Source organism: Eubalaena glacialis, chromosome 5 (genome assembly GCF_028564815.1).
Source record: "Eubalaena glacialis isolate mEubGla1 chromosome 5, mEubGla1.1.hap2.+ XY, whole genome shotgun sequence".
Lineage (NCBI taxonomy): Eukaryota > Metazoa > Chordata > Mammalia > Artiodactyla > Balaenidae > Eubalaena > Eubalaena glacialis.
This window is the reverse complement of record NC_083720.1, coordinates 103788480-103809756: the sequence shown is the minus strand read 5'-3', so window position 1 is coordinate 103809756 and position 21277 is coordinate 103788480. Positions and strand designations below refer to the sequence as shown.

General features: G+C 42.0%; 1 protein-coding gene across 6 annotated transcripts in view; it reads left to right on the top strand.

Annotated features, from left to right (window-relative positions):
* The window catches only part of RASGEF1B (RasGEF domain family member 1B), a 563490-nt gene that overhangs the window by 525674 nt on the left and 16539 nt on the right, over positions 1 to 21277 (top strand). For 3 of the 6 annotated variants that reach the window (XM_061192412.1, XM_061192411.1, XM_061192413.1), the window contains 3 exons: positions 14330 to 14512; positions 16185 to 16307; positions 16667 to 16804. In XM_061192412.1, the coding sequence (XP_061048395.1) occupies positions 14330 to 14512; positions 16185 to 16307; positions 16667 to 16804 (444 nt within the window). Of the gene's footprint in view, positions 1 to 1754; positions 1920 to 2279; positions 2315 to 2490; positions 2622 to 14329; positions 14513 to 16184; positions 16308 to 16666; positions 16805 to 21277 lie in introns of those variants that run through there. The other 3 variants (XM_061192415.1, XM_061192416.1, XM_061192414.1) reach the window with 3 other exon arrangements.

Here is a 21277-nt window from a genome sequence, read left to right as displayed (position 1 = left end):
TTTCTAAACCACGATTGTTGTTTCTCAGATGAGTAAACGGGGGCCCAGAATCTGTCCGTGCATTTTCTAAGGTCTGATCGCTGGCTAAGTGATAGAGACAGAGTTAGGGTTTGAGCCACCTAACTCTGGAGCTGTCTCCGTATATATTATCTCTCATATAGGGAGATGGAAGGGGTCCTGGGGGATGGGCCAGAATGGAGAGCAGGAATGTGGTTTGGTAAAGCATTGAATGAACAGTCTCATGGTATCCATTTTATATTTTTGGGAAATTAAAATAAACATCATGATTTAGTCCAAGTCTTAATTTATTGCTACAGGACCAGGAACCTCAAGATTGTCAATGACTTGCCCAACCTCATACGGCTTGTTTGTTGCAGAACCAGGGTGGAAAACTGAGCTTGAAAGACTAGCCAACCAGCACAACCACAACAGCTGGGCTGGGCCGAGCCACCCAAGCCTTGGTGCTTTACTCTGAACAGCTGGACCCGCCAAGCCTTCTTGGTCTTAGGGCTCCTTCTTCAAACTGCTGAGAAGCTCAGATAGGTGAGAATAGACAACGGAGTCACAGGAGACCCATTTACAGAAGAGAAGGAGGGAGTATAATTAGGCAAAGAGAAGTGAGAGCAGGCACAGATGAAGAAAATAAGGGGAGGAATCAGCTAAGAATAGGCAAGGTGAACTTCATGCTGTTTCCAACCCAGCAAGGAGGAGGCGGGAGGGAAGATGGAGCAGGGACAAAAAGAGTTCCTCTATCTCAGTAATCCTAATTATAGCCCTATAGGATAGGTATGAAGAGTGTTGTTTTACACATGGGAAAACTGAAGCTCAGAAAAGCTACTTTACTTACTCAAGGTCACATGGCAGGCAAGAGAGGCTCCTGATGATTTAAGATTTTCTTTCCTTGCGTCTCTTCCTTCCCTTATTTGTTTTCATCGTTTCTTCCCTCCAGCCTCTTTTTATTCGTACAAATTTTTATTAGAAAAAAAGTTTTACCGTTTTTCCTGAAATAGTTATCAAGTATCCAATGATAGAGCATGCGGTTACCATGACAGCACAGCCTTTACTGAGGTCAGACCTCCCCTCTTTACCTCCAGAAACATATTTCACAGCAGATTTCCTTTCTTTGTGGAACTTGTTAACAGCCGCAATTTTACATTTTGTTTGGGTGACCATTTGCTTCACGTTTGTCCACCACTTAACTGTAGGCTTCCTAATGGCAGGGACCAGCCTGGAGTGTGCCCCCAGCGTTTGGCACAAAGCCTAGCACTCAGGCTTTCTTGTAAATATTTGCTGAGCGAATGTTCTTGTCGTTTCTCTCAGCTTTCTTCTGAAAGTTAGACGGACAGTAACCTCTAGCTCATAATTATGTTAATAGATACTGTATAACAAGTCGGGCCGGTATTTACAGATAGCACACAGGTAAATGAACACACACAGGCATACCCATGACTGCACAAACAAGCCCCCAGCAGGTGCCCTCAGGAGGAAACGCACGCCGTCCGAGCGAGCCGAACCAGCGTAGTTAAACACGCCTGCGCCGGGCTCCGCCGGCCTCCGCAGCGTGGGAGGACAACCCACAGCCGCGCCACTGGAGTCCCGAGCCCGCGGGGACGCGTGGGCTGGCCGCGGGCGCCGGCTGCGGGCGCCGGGGGCGGTGGCGGAGTGGGCGGTGAGCTGCGCCGTGATTGGTCCGCGGGGGCCGGCAGGGGGCGGGGCTGGCGGCGGGGGCGGGCACTCGAAGAGAAGGGGGTGTTCGCGGCGGCGGCGGCGGCGGCGACGGCGGCAGTAGTTTCAGTATAAACAAGGCACCCGACTGGTTGGACGGAATATTTTGCGCGCTTTTGCTTCCTCTCCTTTGGTTGCGTTGCTGGGCACGCGGAAAACAGCCGGGAAGCCGAGGACCCCGGGTCCATCTGCAGGTGGGTTGTTCCCTGGTCAGCAGTTCTCACGGGAGAAACCGGAGCCCGGCAGCGGGAACGCGCCACCCTGCTGCGCGCTGCGCTCTCCCAGGCGGCCCGGGAGCTGCGCGCGGAGCAGCCCGGATCTCTGACTGCTCCCCGGCTGCCGGTGCCCCTGGAGGCGGCGGGAGATTCCGGCCAGCGAGCGCTCGCTGGTACAGAGCGTCCCGCAAAAGCGGGGGAAGTGGGGAGTCCTCCTGCCTGGCCGCCGAGGGCGTCTGGGGCCGCCCCGGGAGCGGACACGGTGCCAGCAGGTGCGGGCCCCAGCCGCTGGGGCCCGGACGGGGACAGGCTTGGGTTTTGCTTTGCTTCTCTCGCCCCGATCCGGCAGCCAGGCCTTCTGTCTCGAGATCTTGGTACAGTTTTTGAGGATTTGTCTGAGTTCTAGTCGCTTTCATCCTTTCTTCCCTTCCTGTGCACAGCTAGCTTGTTTCCTTCTACTTCTTGGCTAGTTTTCGTGAGTGTGTGTGGGGGGGTGGGTGGGCAGGTGGGGGTCCTGCTTATTTTTGGTGACGGAGCCTTATAATCTAAGGTCTGACTCTCAGGAAGAGACAAGGGAACAGAAGTCACGTGCTCTCCACTGACGAGGTGATATTCTTTCCTTTCTCCGTTCACCTGGTAACTTGGGACACAACGTGTCGCCTTGCTCTTGCCTGAGCTCAGGTGAGTCGTCTCGGGTCACCTGGCCGGGCGATAATAGCGTGAACTGTGGGTACCTGGGAGCCTCTCGGGCTGCTAGCGGGGGGAGGCTCCTCTCTCTAGGGGAACCGGGGAAACAACTTAAGTGCTGTACAAGTGGAACAGGGCGGAACAGGGGGGCTGGAGTGTAAGTGTGTGTGTCTGTCTGCGAACCACTGGAGTATTGATTCCCACCTTACCCCAACCTGGTCCGCGCAGCTCAGGCGAGAGCAGCGTAGCTAGGTCCTCTGACAGTGCGGAGGGCGGCACAAGTGTAGTAAACCTCAGGAGGGGATCTCTAGGGAGCCACTTTCTCTTCTGAATGTAGATGTGTCCGTCTTCGCCGACGAATTCGGTGGGTGTAGTGTGTATGGATGAATATGCACAGAAATTTGTGTATGTGTGTTTGGGCAGAAGGCGTCTCCAAGGAGTTCTTCGTCAGCAGCACCATGTGACGATGGCCAGGGACCGCTGGTGTCCGTAGATCTATATTTAGCCCTGGATGATCTCTAATGGCCATGGGAGGGTCTCTGAACTGAGTTCATAAAGGGGAAGAGTTCAGGGATCAGGGTTTTGCACTCTTGAATAATGTCTGGTACAGTCAGACTCAGATGGGGTGAATAATTTTTCTTTCCTCCCGAAACAGTAGCTAGAGCTTGGCATGTGATAGCTGTGTCTTAGTTTAAAACACGGACCATGGTGATAAGCCTGTGCTAAGAAACAAGGAGGTTACAGTTAACCAGAGTATATGCCTGATTGGAGATTTGGAAGGAAAACAACTAGTCAGGTGAGGTTTAGAGCAAATGTAGAATTGACTTCTAAAAGGAAAGAAAAATTCTTGGCTGTCGAGATTTTCATAACAGATTAAAAAGTGTGGCAGCTTGTTAGGTCCTATCATTAATGGTTAGTTTATTGGGGGGAGGGCAATGGTTGGGCAAGGAGGACCTAGGGCACTTGACAGAAGTCAGGGTTCACAAGCGGTGCTCTGTTATGCCTTTCAAGCAGGTTTTCTGGCAAAGTGGAGAAGATCAGCTACTGATTAGCAAGTGTCTTGTTGGCATTCTTCCACGACATGTGGGTCAATCCTTTGTTTTCCTAGAGGTGGCAATATTTCTGGCTACTAAGTGTAGTACTTTTCAGTGGTCTAATGGAGTGTTAAATTCTTAGAATTGATTTCTCCCCTGGTGCATTTTCAGTCTTGCTCTATTTTATATGCTCCACTAGACATTTAATCTGATTCCTGAGATCATTCTGTCTTTTGGAACAGAAAATCACCATAAACTATTTATATTTATTGCTTTTTTAAATTTAATTTATTCTTAGGCATATATTGTTAAATATTTTAAATATTTATTATTTATCATAATAATTCACATTTCTTATATTATTACTAACATTACATTCTTACAGTCTAACTACTGGCCAATAAACTACAATAGACCAAAAAAAAAAAAAATCAATTGAATAACACCTATCTAGGAAAAAGTAAGAAAATTGAAGGGGCAAAGCTAGGTGACTGTTTATGTTGGTAAGTTACCTAATATGGCACCGGAAGTGGTGGGATCAACTTTATCAATCTCCAGAGGTGGCCTGGAAGAATTCGACTTTGGAGGAGCATTTGGATGACCCCAAAGAGAGTACCTGCTTGGACAGGAGATGAGAAAATGAGGGTATCCTCCCTTACTTGGGAGAAGAATCTGGAATCCCTGAAACAGGGACTTAGAATCTTGATTCTGGTGCCACAAATAATAAATGGAAAAACCATTATAACATTTTGTAAGGTCTTAAAGAGACAAATTGTACTGTTGAAAATACTGCTTAAGATTGATGAGATTTTTGTCTTTAGTGGTTGAATTCAGGTGTTACCTCCCCTTTAGTTGTCCTTTTTGGGTTTCCAGTTAAGTCTATAAAAATTAGATTTGTGCAACCCTTGATTATCCTAGGATGACAGATGTAGCCTAGCGCTGTGGGCAGATTTCTGCCTTGGGAATAGAGCCTAGGGTTCTAATCAATCTGGAGCCCTAACAAGTCACTTACTCTCTCCCTATACCTGCAGTATCTGTGAAATTGATGAGGTGTTGAACTAGATGATTTATGAGTCTCTTTTAGCTCTGTGTTAACTGATTTATCTTGCTGTACTATCACCTCATTCATTTGCACCCTCTATTAGCTGTGGAACAATGAAGGCTGAAGAATGGTCTGCAGTTAGATGTTCAGCTACTTGATGCGTGGAAATGAAGAGAGGAGAGTGAAATTTCTTCTTATTGGTGAAAATTATATAGAGATTTATTATTTGCTTGAACTGTTTTTTGCTCTTGTTTTTCTCCTACAAGTGTATTTAAAAATGCTATTTTCAAGAAGGTTGAGTCAGGAAAATTTTTTGGACTTTTAAAGTCAGTGTTACTATTTTGTCATTTTAAAACCAGTCTTTTGACCAATCATTTTTTCTTAGGTTTGTGTGTTTATTATTTCATTTCAAGGTACATTTATATCCAGAAGTCATTCAATTGATTCAAATTTTATTAGTAAGCCCTGGCATGAAAATGAGTTTAACACAGGGAAAGTACAAATTAGTCTTGTAAGAAAGGAAAGCACTTTATAGAATGCTAGTATCCTTCTGTTTATCTAAAAGGGAAGAATGGAGGGGGGTGTGGGATAAGGGTAATTTTTCAAGAACTTGCAGCCAAAAAAATAAAATTATCCTGGTAACCATGTTCCACAATAAATTGTAAATAGAAAATTCTGCTTGTTTACTGAATGTCCTCACTAAGTATGCTGAGGTGAACTGGATTTAGAAACATAAACCCTTTTAGTAAAGGATGCTCCCCATTTGATATTCTATAATTTGGCTTGAGATCTATCATGTATAAATGATTCAACTACTTATATCTTTGCTGTTCAAGGTAATGGCCAGTGCTGTTCAGTAAATAGCCGCATGGGGATATATGAGCTTAAGTTTAACTAAATTAAACAAACAAAAATTGCCCTAGCCACATTTAAGTGTTCAATAATAGCTACGTGTGGTGAATTGCTGCTGTATTGGACAGAAGAGGAACCTTTCCAATATTCCAGAAAGTTCTTTTTTGACAGCACGTAATTAGATAATGATGATTCTGATTTTCCAGAAGATCACTTTTCTTCCTCTGGGAAAATGACAATTAATTCTCATCATAGGCACCCAAGACATAAGGAGATAAGACTGACTGGCTTTATATGTTTTCAACAGTATATCATGAGCAATGCCACTTTCCACAGTTCAATAATATTCCATGATCCCAAACACCAATTTTTCAAATTTTTCCCCCAGAACTCTATAATTATCCTTTGACTTTTCTAAACCATCACCTACTGTTCCTGATAGAAAGCACCAATCCTTTCAAAGACAAGGCACGTGGGGCCATCTACTGTTAAGCTCAGGAACTGCATGGCAGTTGTAGCCGATTAAAAACGTTGCAGGAGGAAAGTCAACATGTGCTGTGATCAGTTCCCACAAAAAAAAATTAGTAAAGATTTATCTCATAGAAAAGTTTTAAATGATTCTCCAGGCCCATTTCTAGTTGCCACGTACTGAATTGTTGTTTTGTGTCTTAATAAACTGCTGACAAGATATTCCCAAGACAAAAGATGACAAATTTTAGCTTTGTTTTTCTTCCAGGGAAACCAAAGATGGTAATTATTTGAGTCAGAATCCCTTTCCTCCATTAATTAGGAATTAGTGAAGAAAAATTTAAGTAGCATCTAGGACAAATCAAGCAAAATGCACATTCATTTTTTAATGTGGAATCCTATAATAAATCAGGAAATACCACCATTTCATCATTGTAGAGAGAAATAGGATCTTCTTTCCTCAAAAATACTGATTATTTCCCCTTGACCGTGAAATCTACAAAGCATTTGGGGCTCAGTTCCAAAGAATGTACTTATCTGGGAGTTACTTACTTTTTGTTCACATGCCAAAGAAGTGAGTTGATTCTGAGTCCTCTACTCTGTTTTGTTTGTAATCTCAACACAATACCTCTTTTTTCAAGGAGGTTAGGAGAGGTGTAGCATTTCTAGTGTCCAGAGATGCTGCTAGAAAGAAATGAGAAGATAATCTTTGAGACTTTTTTCAAGCTCAAAATAAGCATGTTTTATACAGTGTGGGAGACTTGACTTTTACTTTCCCCCAACTTGAATCCATAGTTAGAGAAACACTCTGAGCGTACAGTCAGCACTTGTATTCTGAGATCCAGCCGTGCCAAAAGGAGGCTAAAAGTACTTGAGATCCCAGCTGGAGTAAAGTTGAAATATGTGAACTCTTTCTCATTCTGATCTCTGGAGCCTCAAATGAAAAAAGGAAGAGGCTGCATCTCAACAAAGTGCAAAGTTCCTTTGGAATTTAGATGGGAATTTGGGAACCAGTCATTGCCGGATCTTAAATTAAGCCTCTCCTCCCTAAACAAATATGCTTTCAAAGTTCAACTGTGATAGGGAGTCCTTCTTCTACCTCGTTTGGACACATGCCCAGCATTTGAACAGAAGCGAAAGGATAACGATCAATATAAAGACATTGGATTTATTAAATATTTCACTGAGGCGCTCTATGATGAAATAGGGGCTGAAATCTTTTTTTCTTGGACTCCTACCTTTGCTATCTCATTCTCCTGAGTGTAAAGGAAATGCTGACTTGACATCCTGGCAGAGATTTACCAAACACCTAAAGCAGATGTTGAAGGATGGCTTTTGATTTAGTTCCCACACCCATCTTTTCCTGGCCCTCTTCCAATTTGAATTGTCACCTGAAACCACCTTAGCCTGATGCACCTGCCTCCTCGTAAATAACCTTGTGCAAAAGCAGTCACTAATTCAAACACAGTCTGTTGTTTCGAAAAAGGCAGCTTTTCATCTGGTGCTTTAGTTGGTTTGAAACCATTAGGCATGCCTTTCAAATCCATTCATCCCTTAAATCACCTAGAGCTTGCTTCCTTGCTGCTGGATCAATGTCATGCTGAACTTTTGCAGGGTCCTTGGAAGGACATGATATATCTTTGTGACTGAATTAGCTGCCCCCGTAAGATATCTTGTCTGTCAACCAACTTTTCAGCTTCTCAAATTAAATTTAAGAAAGAACATTCATCTTGTATACATGGGTTGGATATCTTTTACTTCCCCTTGGGAAGTTTTCCAGAAGAACCTGTAATCTGTATGCTAGTTTTGGCAGCTCAGAGCTTTCTTTTAGCCTGGGTCATTGTTTTTAAAACCAAAATCTGTTTCCCATTGTCTCATTGCCTCCCCCTTATCCCAAAGTGCTCCCTCAATTTGGGAGGGGAGGGGCTATTTAAATATCTCTACGCAAACCAAAAGAAGTGTCTTTTTCATTCTCTTCAACGCCATTGGATCAGTACTACTAGAAAATATTTACATGTATTGGTTGATTTCTAAGGAGCCAGTCTTCAATGTGTTAAACCAAGATTCCCTTCAGAACCACTATGTTCTCCTTTTTTTTTTTTTTTTAAAAACACGTGCAATTTTCTTTAGAGGAGATTACTTTTATTTATTTATTTATTTATTTATTTTTGGCTGTGTTGGGTCTTCGTTTCTGTGCGAGGGCTTTCTCCAGTTGCGGCGAGTGGGGGGCCACTCTAAATCGCGGTGCGCGGGCCTCTCACTATCGCGGCCTCTCTTGTTGCGGAGCACAGGCTCCAGACGCGCAGGCTCAGTAGTTGTGGCTCACGGGCGCAGTTGCTCCGCGGCATGTGGGATCTTCCCAGACCAGGGCTCGAACCCGTGTCCCCTGCATTGGCAGGCGGACTCTCAACCACTGCACCACCAGGGAAGCCCCTATGTTCTCCTTCTTTGAGGAAGTTGATAAATACGATCCAGGTTCTGTACAGGCCAGCACATGTGCCTCCTAATCTGGGGTCTGAACTCCCTGAAAGTATATACAAACTTGTTGGTCGATTTCTCAGTGTGTGGAGAAGTTTGTGATCTTCCTAAAAAGTTAAGAGCTATTGGCCAAACAATATATTCTGAGTTTCCAGCAACTGGCTTACAAATGAAATTTTTCAAGGTGAGAATCGCTTGTGAGATTAACCTGTCCTCTGTCTTATCTTACTGGTAGTGATTTGAATAGAGTCAGCAGCTTTTTCAAGCGTCTCATGTAAATCTCACCTTTTCCAAAGGAGTTAGCTACTTTGAAGTTTGACTTAACAGCAAATTAAGACCAGTACTTAATGCTGTCACATATTCTCATTTTGGAAATAGTCAGTTTTTCCCAAACCAGAGTTTTGGTTAGCAGGTCCCCATAGCAGGTACATTGGGTTGGGCAAAATTTGTGCTAAAGAAGGATGGCAGACAGTGGAGAAGTTGCTGTTGAGATTATGTTGGAAAGGGTAGAGAAGAGTAAATTGAGAGTTTACAGAACCCAACAGACAGAAAATAGCAATTGTGAGAGCTGTAAAGAGAAGGTTTGCTGCAGATAAGAAGTCAGAGCTACATGGAGATTAAAGAAAATAAATGGAAGCTGTGGGGTAGGAACCGCCTTACACTTAGCCCTCCTTTCACCGGGGAAGCTTTAGCAAATGGTTCCTGGAGTTAATAGCATCCGGGGCTAAATGCTTCTCTGGATTCTCATGTGCAGTACTTGGATATTCTATGAATTTGTTTTCTTAAACAAGAACCAAGCCAATATTTAATATTCTGAACTTCACTTTCTTTCATTCCAGAACTGAAGCAGGTAGAACTGAAGTCTTGGATGTCAAATTTGAGTAATGCCGAACAAACAGTGGTTCTTGATGTGCGTAATAAGAAGAAAGGTACTTGAGAGGAAAAAAAATCTACTATGTTTATCTTCTTAGGTGCTTAAAAATCCACTTCACAAGCAGTACTTTCTGTGCCATTCTGCTGACCTTTCCCCTTGTTTATCAAATGCATCTGTTACACAAGGCAGTTGATCTTTCTGGAAAATGGTTAGACTGGCCACTTGCTAGAGATTGTCCAGAAATTAGTTACATGTACTGTGATCCATGATCTCTCTTTTGGTCATTTGTCTCATCAGATCTTTTTTACTGGAAATCTGTAAAGTACGTACAAGCAAGTATTACTGTATTTCGTTGAATCTAAGATGTCATCCATTGTAAGATGCTCTTTTATTTTATATATTGCTAAAAAAAAGACTGTCAGTTAAACAGGTTTTCTTATCACTCAACTATTTATGTGCATCCCAATTTCAAAGAAAATAAAATATGAAGAAGTGTATATTAGAATTTCTGAAGTCTCTGTCTAGATAGGACTATGCTTTGATTGCAAAGGTCAGTAAATGCTTTTGTTGATAGTGTTGCTTTTTAATAAGAGTAATTAATGACGTTCGTACATCTTTGGGGCAAGGATTTATGTAGAACATGTAAAACATGTAAATTTTTCTAATAGCCTGCAATTTGGGACAGACTGACAGGCTTTTCATTTTATGGTTAAACATTAAAAGTTCAAAGAAGACCATTTGCAGTATAACATGATGTAGTGTAATAAATTTTGAACCTGGAATCTGAAGGCTAGGTTTGAAACCCTGCCTGTTTGTCCCTTATCCGATGTGTAACCCCGGCTGAGTAATGAAGTTTTTCTGAACCCGTGCTTATGCAGTCAAACAGAGTAACGATCCCTGCCAAACAAGGTAGATATAATATCCAAAAAGGCATTTGTAGGCAGTAAACCTTACACAGACGGGAGCTGCTGACATTCTCAGAGCCTTGCACACCGTGCATCTAGGCATTTCTCAGGGGAGCGGCCTTGAGCAGGAATCAGAGAAGTAAAGGACTGTGGACTGTGGAGACCTTTTCCAGCACACAGGATCCCATAGTAGAAGGATGCACACTGAGGAAGGTGGAGGCCTAAGGAATTGACAGTATATGGCAAGGTGGGAAAATAGGACCATTGTGCATGTAAGTAAGGGGCTGGGTCTCTTCGAGTGACTTAAATCTCAGCCATTGGTTGTTGCTCTACGCAAGTTCAACAGTCAGGTTCGTTTGTGGTCAATCAGCTGATTGGCAACAGAACTTTGGGCTAATTAGAAGGCAGAAAACAACCTATGATAGATTCTCTTCTTAAATTTGATTTTTAAGTATAATAAACTATAACCTCAATTAACTTATCTCGGTTTGGTGTCCATTGCTATTCGTAGTATTTTCTTTTGGTGCCTGGTTGGAGGGGTTTTTTTGTTGATATTTTGTGCCTCCGCAGAGAAATCCTGTGACACATTTCCAAGGAACAATACAAAGACCTTTTGCCATTGCTCTAAAAATGCTCTAACTTCGCTATAAAGAAAATTGATAGTTTTGTTGTCATCTAGAATTTCGGAACGAGTGAGCAAAATTGGAAATAATTTTCCAGATGAAAAACATACCTGGGGGCAGGGGCTGAGTAAGTGACTTTCCAAAGTTTTCACAGCTCTTAAGCCCTAGATTAGGGCTTCATTAAATCTGGGTCCTTGTCCAGATCCTTTATGGGAGTATAAGTACAAATATTTGGTGGCTTTTGGTGCTGATTCTTTGAAAGGGAACTCTGAGTGACTTGTGACTCTTTTGTGGCTACTGCTTCCTGTCAATCAACCAAAGGCAGCAGGGGTGCAAGATTCAGAGGGGTGCCGTGGGGCTCACGTGGCGCTGTAGCCACGTGGCTGTGTGGTCCTAGCCTGGTCACTTCACCTCACTGCCCAAGGTCTCAGTTTGCACACTGATGGACAGAGGAGAGTGGACCTGATTGTCATGACGCTTGGGCCTTGGCTTCTTCCGTGACTGTTTTGCGGTCATCGCTAATCCCTTAGCACACGTTCCCCACCCGGTTACAGCCTTTGAGCCCTCACGCTTCATCCGGCCTTTTGGCAACCACTTTGGATTGATTGCAGTTAGGAAGTGAAATGCAATCTATTTTCCATCTTGGACCATTTGATTTCTATGGTCCTTTTGAACTTTTAACATTTTCTGATTTTTCTGAAATTCCCAAATCCTGGCCAACCTTCTTCCCAAAGCAACTTAATATTAGGACGGTTTCAGTATTAATGAGTAAGTGGAGAAATCAAGGAAAATTCATGGCTCTTGGCAGAAAAAAAAAAGAAAAACAACTTCAAGGGCATGAATAGAGTGAGTTCCTCTTGTCATCCTGGATACCAAGGATATTGTGTGGTTTTAACCATCTAAAGCTTTTTTTAAGCCAGAGGCAGGAAAACCACATCCAGAGGGAAGGTTCCTTCCAGGCTGGAAGAAGTAACTTTCAGGTATTTCTCATCTCGGGTCCTGGCATCCCAGTTTAAGGACATTTTGAGTTTCTCAGGGCAAGGGTAGACAGGCTCTTGTTTTTCTTCCCACCAGGGACAACCCATTTGTAAAGATGATATTGCACATGAAACATACTCATAGAAAACTGGCAATTTGAAGAGGACAGAAACATACTTTGTCCGTTGCCTTATACAATGTTAACATTGAGTTATTCATTTAACCATGATTCCTATGTGTGAGGCCTTAGCAACTAAGTGGGGAACATTTGTGTTAACATTTACCTCCTCAGTTCCTGATCCTTTGGCCATTATGACCATGTCCTGCACAAGCGAGAGGGATGGCAATGATTACTCTGGCAGTGACAAGTCTCCCCAGACAGAGTGATTCTCAGTCCTCACTTTCTTCCCATCTGTAGCTGTTTTTTTTTAAAATTTTTATTTATTTATTTTTGGCTGCGTTGGGTCTTCGTTGCTGCACGCAGGATTTCTCTAGTTGTGGTGAGCGGGGGCTACTCTTCGATGCGGTGTGCGGGCTTCTCACTGTGGTTGCTTCTCTTGTTGCAGAGCACGGGCTCCAGGCGCGCAGGCTTCAGTAGTCTGGCACGTGGGCTCAGTACTTGTGGTGCATGGGCTTCGTTGCTCCGCGGCATGTAGGATCTTCCCGGACCAGGGCTCGAACCCGTGTCCCCTGCATTGGCAGGCGGATACTTAACCACTGTGGCACCAGGGAAGCCCCTGTAGCTATTTTTTGAAGTATAGTTGGTTTACAGTGTTGTGTTAGTTTCAGGTGTACAGCAAAATGTTTCAGTTATACATATATATATTCTTTTTTGGCTTCTTTTCCATTATAGGTTATTACAAGATATTGTATATAGTTCCCTGTGCTATAGAACAGGTCCTTGTTGTTTATCTATTTTATATATAGTAGTGTGTATCTGTTAATCCCAAATTCCTAATTTATCCCCCCCGCCTCCTCTAACGCTTTCCCCGTTGGTAAACCCAAAGCTTTGTTTTCTCTGTCTGTGAGTCTGTTTCTGTTTTGTAAATAAATTCATTTGTATCATTTTTTTAAGATTCCACATATCAGTGATATCGTATGATGTTTGTCTTTCTCTGTGCTGGATCCTTTTATGTTCTCCCTCAGCATTGGTTTGTGGATGGGACAGAGCACAAAATACTGAAGCTTTTTTTTTTCTGTTTCTCTTTCCTGATGCTTCTTTCCCTAAATGCCACTTTCACCTGCCAAGTCGCCTTATAATGGACGTTGTTTTTTCCCAGCACCCCACCCCTGGCCACCCCCTGCCCAGGCATGCGCACACATTGTGATGCTGTGGCCCCCATTAGTGGGAACCGGAACAGATGCACTTGGGGTAATGGATGTGCCTCCTCAGACAGGCCCCACGCCCCTCCCCCTTTTGGATGCAGGTATCTTTCAGCATCTTGAAAAGAGCGATTAGCCCAGGTTGTGTCCTCCTGCAGCCTCTGCACACCCTGTGCCTGTGAGTCCAAGCCCTGGGGTTTGGCTTCCCCTCATTGTTTGCCTCTGAAGCCCTCACTCTCTGCAGCTCCTGAGTGCCTCCATTGTGCAGACGTGCTGCCAGAAACCGGAGCCTGTTTTTGGGGCCGGGAGCTCTGTCCCTAGGAATCCAAGTAATAACTTAACAGCTTTTGGCCTCTACCGAGCATCCTCTGACAAGGGCTTCTGAGTTGCAGAGCACACAGATGAAGGCAGTGCTCCTTGTTCCCCAAATCAGGTGTTTTCTCAGCCTGTGTGTTTACTGAGAACTGAGGCTTTATAGAGCTCTCCACCCCAAAAGAATTTGACACAAAGGGGTGAAAATCAATAGCATCCGATCTTCCAGTGAAAGCTGGGGAGTCAGCATTAAATCTCTTGATATATGCGTGCATCTATAAACACACACACACACACACACATACTTTAGTTCTAGGCCTCTTTTACAATTTCATTTTTTCAACTTCTGTTTTGGTTATCTCCTCATATGCCCAGTGCTAGTCTGGTATTTCTTAAGTGTTTGTAATTCTTCCCATCCAACTTTGAAGGCCTACACATTTTCACCTTAGGATAATACTTGACTCAGGGGATTAAAGCAATTTAAAGCTCAGTTCCCCTCCCTGACTTCATAACCGAATGTGAAGGAATGATATCTAAACACGGCAGCCAGAGACTTGAATTTAAGTACAGATTGGAGCCTTTGATCCAAGTGTTTTATGGTATTTTATTGGATGACATTGGTACTCAAAAATATGCATACATGTGTTATTCAAAGAGCAATTTGCTTCTTGATGGGTTCTCAGATTGTATCAGAACCTAACCTATTTTAAAAATTGCCTGTTTCCTCGTGATTATGAAAGCCTAATGCCTATTAAAATTTACTTTTCTTTTGCATATTACTGACACTGTTTTTTCCTTTTTTATTCATTTTAGGAAAGCATGCCTCAGACTCCTCCCTTTTCAGCAATGTTTGACAGCAGTGGTTACAACCGAAACCTCTATCAGTCTGCAGAGGACAGCTGTGGAGGGTTGTATTACCATGACAACAACCTCCTTTCCGGATCTCTGGAAGCACTCATCCAGCACTTAGTACCTAATGTGGATTACTATCCGGATGTAGGTATCCATGTGCCCCCTGAAACACGTCCTCAGTATCCAGCAGAATTTACAATAGAATAGCCAGGGACCCTAGATGCTGCAGAATTCTATCTGGGTTCCTAAGAATTTTTCTAATAAGAAATTGCATATTGATTATTGAGTGCTTTGAGATCAGATTGAGCCTGGATATGATATGTCTGTGTATCAGTTTTCCTTTCAGGGTTGGTATCACATTGTAGTCAGTCAGAGGCCATCTAAATGAAATACCTTTAAGGTTTGACTCATGCATGTACCTTGGTCCTTACATAGAAATGCCAGAGAACATTAGATGCTCCTAGAATGGTTAGCGCCTTTTTGGTTTCCAGAACTGTGCTGAGAAAAGTGAAGTTACACAGGGAAACTTCACAGAAAAGAGAGCAAGAGTTACATTCAAGATGCAATTCTTTATAGATTCGACATCAGATGACAGGTTCTCTTGTTTATGGTTTATTTTGATAACTGACATTTGTATGGATAATCCTTTCTAATTTAAGGAAGTCGTTTACATTTTCTCAGTCTTTATAGCAATTCCAAGAGGCTAGAGAGGAAGAAATTGAAATTCAGAATGTTGAGGAATTTGCACATGGTCTCACTCCCAGCATCAACATTCAAACCCAGGTTTTCTGTTTCTGGGGCATGTGATGTTTCTTCCCCCTTCCCTTGTGCTACGGCTGCCCCTGTTATGCAACAACTGCTTGTTGATAAAGATTTCATGAAAATATCCAGACACTAGATTCGAATGTTTTTATAAATATAATAATGACCTTGGTGTGCAGAGGGTAGTTTGTGCTTGCGACTGTAGTTCACCATAATGTTTCTTACTGAGGTATCTCTGTGTGTGTGTGGTTTGTTACGTAGCATTTTCAAATATGTTGCCACACAGGGAAAACTTCTAATCAAAAGTAAAGGCATCCCTTGTTCAGCCCTGTGTTTATGAGCTACAAAAGGCACCTAAGGGGAAGAAAAACCCATGGAATTTTTCTTCTTATTGGGAGTATGAAACTATTGTAACAAATAAGCTTTACTTCATTACTGGCTTCTGGGGAGACATTGTGGTTAAAGAAAAGTATATAGTGTGATATTATGTTTTATCAAATTGCTTAGCCTTTGAGCAAGTAAATAGATTACTTGAAAGTCTGTCTTTGAACGTTCTGACACAAGCACACAGATGCTCCAGTGTGTCATACTGGACCCACTGGTGATTTCTTGAGCTGATGTGGGTTGGGTGATTTTTTGGTTTCCATTGAGTTACCATAATATTTGGACACAGAAAAAGATTCTGTACGGGTGGTATATTTAAGTTAGATTGATCTCCCTGGGCTGAATTTCATTCTTCTTTACTAGACTGAGTTATATGTCCTGGTATCCTGGCTCCCAGAGGATGGATGTAAAAATGTACTGTGAATAATTTAGTAGCTAAACTTACCCTGTACTTCTGTTATTTTTAGTATGGTTTCAGGGAAAATATATATCACAAGGTAAAGGAGAAATCCATCTTAGGTTGTTTTACTACTAGTAAGCATCACTTTTGAAACTGTAGCATTTTAACTTTGCTAAAGAGAACTTAGTGATATATGATGTATAATATATAGGAAAGATACTAGTTTCAGAGAGAATATAACCATGATGACTTTTTTTTCTCTTGCCACAGAGAACGTACATATTTACCTTCCTACTGAGTTCGCGGTTATTTATGCATCCGTATGAGCTAATGGCCAAAGTTTGCCACTTATGTGTTGAGCACCAGAGACTAAGTGATCCTAGTGGTGATAAGGTAATGATACCTTATTTGAACTTAACGTTTTTTTCCATTAAGTTTGGTAGCTTTATGGCTTAGATCTTGTGAAGTTGGTTTCCTTAAGTAACCATAGCTTCTCCCCAGGCTGAGGTCCATAAATGGTATCATGGCTATGCAGAGGGAATTGGAAAGGTATGAAGAACAAATATAAATCTAGTGCCATGGAAGAGCCCTCCGTCCTGCCTTAAGTTGGTAGCACTTGACATTGACTTGGGAAAGGGGGACTAGAGTCTTCTTTAACCCCAAAGACTTTGCACTAGAAGTTTACCATTAACCCTGTTTGTAATTATTTATTTGATAGATATCACTGAATTTGATTTGCTTTTTCTCCCTAGAATCAGATAAGAAAAATTGCACCCAAGATTCTTCAACTCCTGACAGAATGGACAGAAACATTTCCTTATGATTTTCGGGATGAAAGAATGATGAGAAACTTAAAAGATCTGGCTCACCGAATAGCCAGTGGCGAGGAGGTTGGTAACCTGAATTTAGTACAATTACTCGAATTTCCAGGCAGGGTCTTGGTGAGAAGTGGTGCTAAATTATGCATCGGCATCTCTGCTGCTTCTTTTCTGTTGTTGCCTTTGGGCAAGTCCTCTCCATAGCATACTGGTCTGTTTGGTGTGTCAAAGGCGGATGATTATACACCCACTTCAAAGGGATGTGATCTAGAGTTTTATGTGATTAATTTGGGGGTATGTTCATGTCAGCTCAAGCACAGGATTCATGATGCAAGTGTGTTTTCATTTTATTTTATTTATAACTTTCGTCCTTCCAAAAAGATTTGACCTAGCAAGTTAGATTATAAATATCACATTAGGAGATATAAACACTAATACATGTAAAATAACATTTATATATTCACAGGTAATAGGTAATATATTAATAAATCAGAAATAGAGAGTTTGTATCATGGAAGGGAGAAAACAAATGTGCTAATACTGAGAATCAGTAGAGTGGGACAAGATTGCTGTATTTTAACTGTAAGCTCCAGGTAAAAGGGAAATACAGTTGGTTATGTAATTTTCGCTGTCAGAAAAGAAAAAGCATAGTAATCCTTCAAAGCATTAAATTAAATGAAATTTTTTAAAAATTTCCTGCAAGGACTTTGTGAATGAGATCATGGAAACTGCTCTGTATAGTGTTTATAACAAATGCTCCTTGATAAAAACTGAGGCCATAAGATTAATATATAAATTAGCAAAGGTAATTCTTTAGGAGTGGAGAAGACAAAGAAAAAAGGATCCAAGTCTTGTGCCTGGAAGTTGATTCAAGGCTTAGCACCTAGACTTAGATGGAGATGGAAAGTAAGTCTGTTAGATAATCTTTCATAAATATCACTTCCCTCAACTGAGCTACCTAGCTGTGATAAATTCAAGGTTATCCTCTTTGAAGCAGGCCTGGAAGGCTGTTACTCTGTTTTGAGGCTTGTTGGGCAAGGATATCTTTGTAGTTTCTGTACTTAGGCACAGATACAGTGTTAGAAAAAGATAGATGAAGCATTTGGCAAAGGCTGTGATGTCTTGTTTCATCCATCTTAAAATGCATTTTCCCATTATGAATAACCTACCTGGAGAAATCATTGTTTCAGTGCTGTGCTGTCAAGATCATGGAACAAGACACCTATCTAGTCTGTCTACTTCTGGTGAAAACATTTTAATACTGTTTCCCCTAACTTTAAAAAAAAAATCAGACAAATTATATAAGATTAGCACTTGAAAAATATGCACTTGCTTCCCACATTATGTTTCCATGAAAATGGAATTAACCCTTTTACACTTCCCCTATGACATTATATTGAACACTGGTGCTCAAGAGAGCCTTTACTTCTGCAAGGCTGAATGAGTGGTTCCCTGAGTCCTGCAAGTTATGACTAGTCTAATCATTTTGCTAGTTTGCGTGTAACAGGTTCTAGCAAGGTAGGAATTGGTAGGTCCGTCGCTCACAAAGGCAAAAGTTAAGCATCACAGTTTTGTAGTAAATCTTTTCTTAGAAGGGAAGCTGTTGTGTTGCTTGGCAGGGTCAATGCTGGCTCTGTGACCTAAGTTTATGGCAAGCTGCTCAAAAGATTAGTGGCATCATAAGGGCTTTTTCTTGTGTGGAGGCTGAGCTCGAAGTCAGGCAGTGCTTCATTTCAGTTAAGTTCTATTTCAGTACTTAACTTGATGTGGCAGTCAGCTTCCCTTCCTTCTGTGGCCTTTTTTTTTTTTTTTTTTTTAATAATCAGGGTTGATTCCTTGCTTTTTAAAATTTATTTATTTATTTATTTATTGGCTGTGTTGGGTCCTCGTTTCTGTGCGAGGGCTCTCTCTAGTCGCGGCAAGCGGGGGCCACTCTTCATCGCGGTGCGCGGGCCTCTCACCATCGCGGCCTCTCTTGCTGCGGAGCACAGGCTCCAGACGCGCAGGCTCAGTAGTTGTGGCTCACGGGCCCAGTTGCTCCGCGGCATGTGGGATCTTCCCAGACCAGGGCTCGAACCCGTGTCCCCTACATTGGCAGGCAGATTCTCAACCACTGCGCCACCAGGGAAGCCCTGTGGCCTTTTTAAAAGGTAGAAATGACAACTTGTTTTTCCCAAAAGGAACACCTTAAAAATCTTTTTCAGATACAATGCCAAATGGACGGCTTTTTGTCCTTCTTGTCATGGGAATCCATGAGAGGGGTCACTTCTATCTGTGTTGGCCAGATTGGTTCCGATCTCTTTTTAACAGGATCAAGCCACTCAAGAATTGGATGGAACCAAGCATGGGGACCAAATAGCCTTGTGCCTGGGCTTCTTATCAACCGTCCTGTGTTAATAACAAATCCTTGATAAACCTGAGATCTTCAGACGGTTTTGAGTGTGAAAAGAGATGAGAAGATAAGCCTAGGGCTTGAGTGGAGAGTTGTCACCTGCCGTGATCAGGTTGGGTTTTCCAGTGAGATTGTATTCCTTTAGTCACTCCTAGACAGTATTCAGGATCGGGTCCACGTTTGGCAGTGGTTGATTTGAGTGCTTTGGCAAGTCCCCTGAAGTCTCTGCTCCTCCTTCATTTCTAAATCATAGAGGTAACCTCCCTGTGGTAATGTCCCTTTCAGCCCTAAAATTTTGTGGTGGATGCTCTTTTCCTCAGTTCTGTGCTTGGGAGGCCATTTATCTGCCATGTGCTTAAGTGTCTTTCCTTGCAGACACCTTCCCTGGCCTCCCCAGCCATGGTCATCCCCCATTACTGGCTCTCACCACCCTTTCCTTCAGAGCACTCTGTGGTTAGTAATTACTTTCTTTCTGACTTGTTTTTCCTCACTAGACTCCGTGCTGTGCTCCTCTTGTTCAGATAGCATCCTTAGCTCCTAGCCCAGTGCCTGGCAGTTAATAGGCACTCAGGAGTATTTGAATGAATGAATGAATGAACGAATGAGTGAACAAACTAATCAGTTACTGGAATAGGAAAAAAAATTTCCCTCCACTGAAAAGTTATCTACCTCCATGGGAAGGAGTGTGCACTTGGGTTGGGACTTGTTGCTTCTTGCCTGGGACTTTAGGGATTTTCTTTGGCAGTCAGTGGATCCAGGTGTGCCCTCTACATAATTTAGTTGAGTTCTTCTGAATCTGCTAGAACAGTTCCACATACTATGGCTTAATATGTTTCCCCCCTAAGGATTTTCCCAAAATGAAGAGGTTTATTAGGACTTGACAGCAAGAAACCCGAAATGAAACTGATGATTCAATTACATGACAAATGACTGTAGTGGGTACAATGCAATTTTCTCTTCCTTAAGGGGCCTGTCTTTATTCTGTCTTTATTTGCCAGGTAATTACTGTCACTGGCATTTGAAGTTATAAAAAAGAATAAGTACATATTTGGCAATCCATGATTCAGTAAAAAAGCATGCTTAGCAACACGAAGCTTTGGTTTCTCGAATGGAATCAAGTGGCAGCAGCAACCTTTTTAAAGAGGTCACACACATACATATTCTTCTCTCTCTCTCTCTCTCTCTCTCTCTCTCTCTCTCTCTCTCTCTCTCTCTCGCACACACACACACACACACACACACACACTCTCTCACGTTCTTTGTTATTTGAATAGCTTTTCCCCTATACCCTATTGCATACATGTTCTCATATTTTGCTGCGTTTTGCTCACTAGCTGAATCCTCCACTATACATTACTCTACCTCTTTCCCTAAAAAGCATTTTTTAAAGTGTGGAAAAAGAGTCTTTCACCAGATATGCTTTGCTGCATGTCAGAATCACCCGGGGAGCATTTATTATGACATTTGGGACAGAAGACTGAAGAAACCATTTTAAGTTCATCGATTTTTATGTAACTCAAGATTATGAATGTAGAAGAAGCAAGGGAAATAGGGATGCAGGTTTTATTTTATTTTTATTTATTTTTATTGAGGTACAATTGACATGTAACATTCTATTAGTTTTAGGTATACAACATAATGATACAGTATTTGTGTATATGGCAAAATGATCACCACAATAAGTCTAGTTAACATGTCAGCTTACATAATTAACAAAATTTTTTTCTTGTGATGAGAACTTTTAAGATCTACTCTCTCAGCAACTTTCAAATATTCAATACAATGTTATTAACTATAGTCACCATCTTGTACATTACATCTCCATGACTTACTTATTTTATACCTGGAAGTTTCTGCCTTTTGACCCTCCTCACCCATTTTCCTCACCCCCAGCGAGGGATTTAAAATAGCCCTCAATTTGGCCTTAACTGCTTCGAATTCCAAAGAAAGAGGCATTTTCTTTGAGTGACAACCATATTACCAAATAGATACCGTCTTCTAAACTGATAACCTTAATGCTGTGTGGAAGATAGGTTCTTTGAAGGCTCAATTTTTTAAACACTTAGGTATTTCATTAGTGACTTTAGGGTGGTCTGTGAATGTAGAGGGGAAAAAGGTCATCTAATGGACCAGTTTAAAGAACTCAGAGGAAT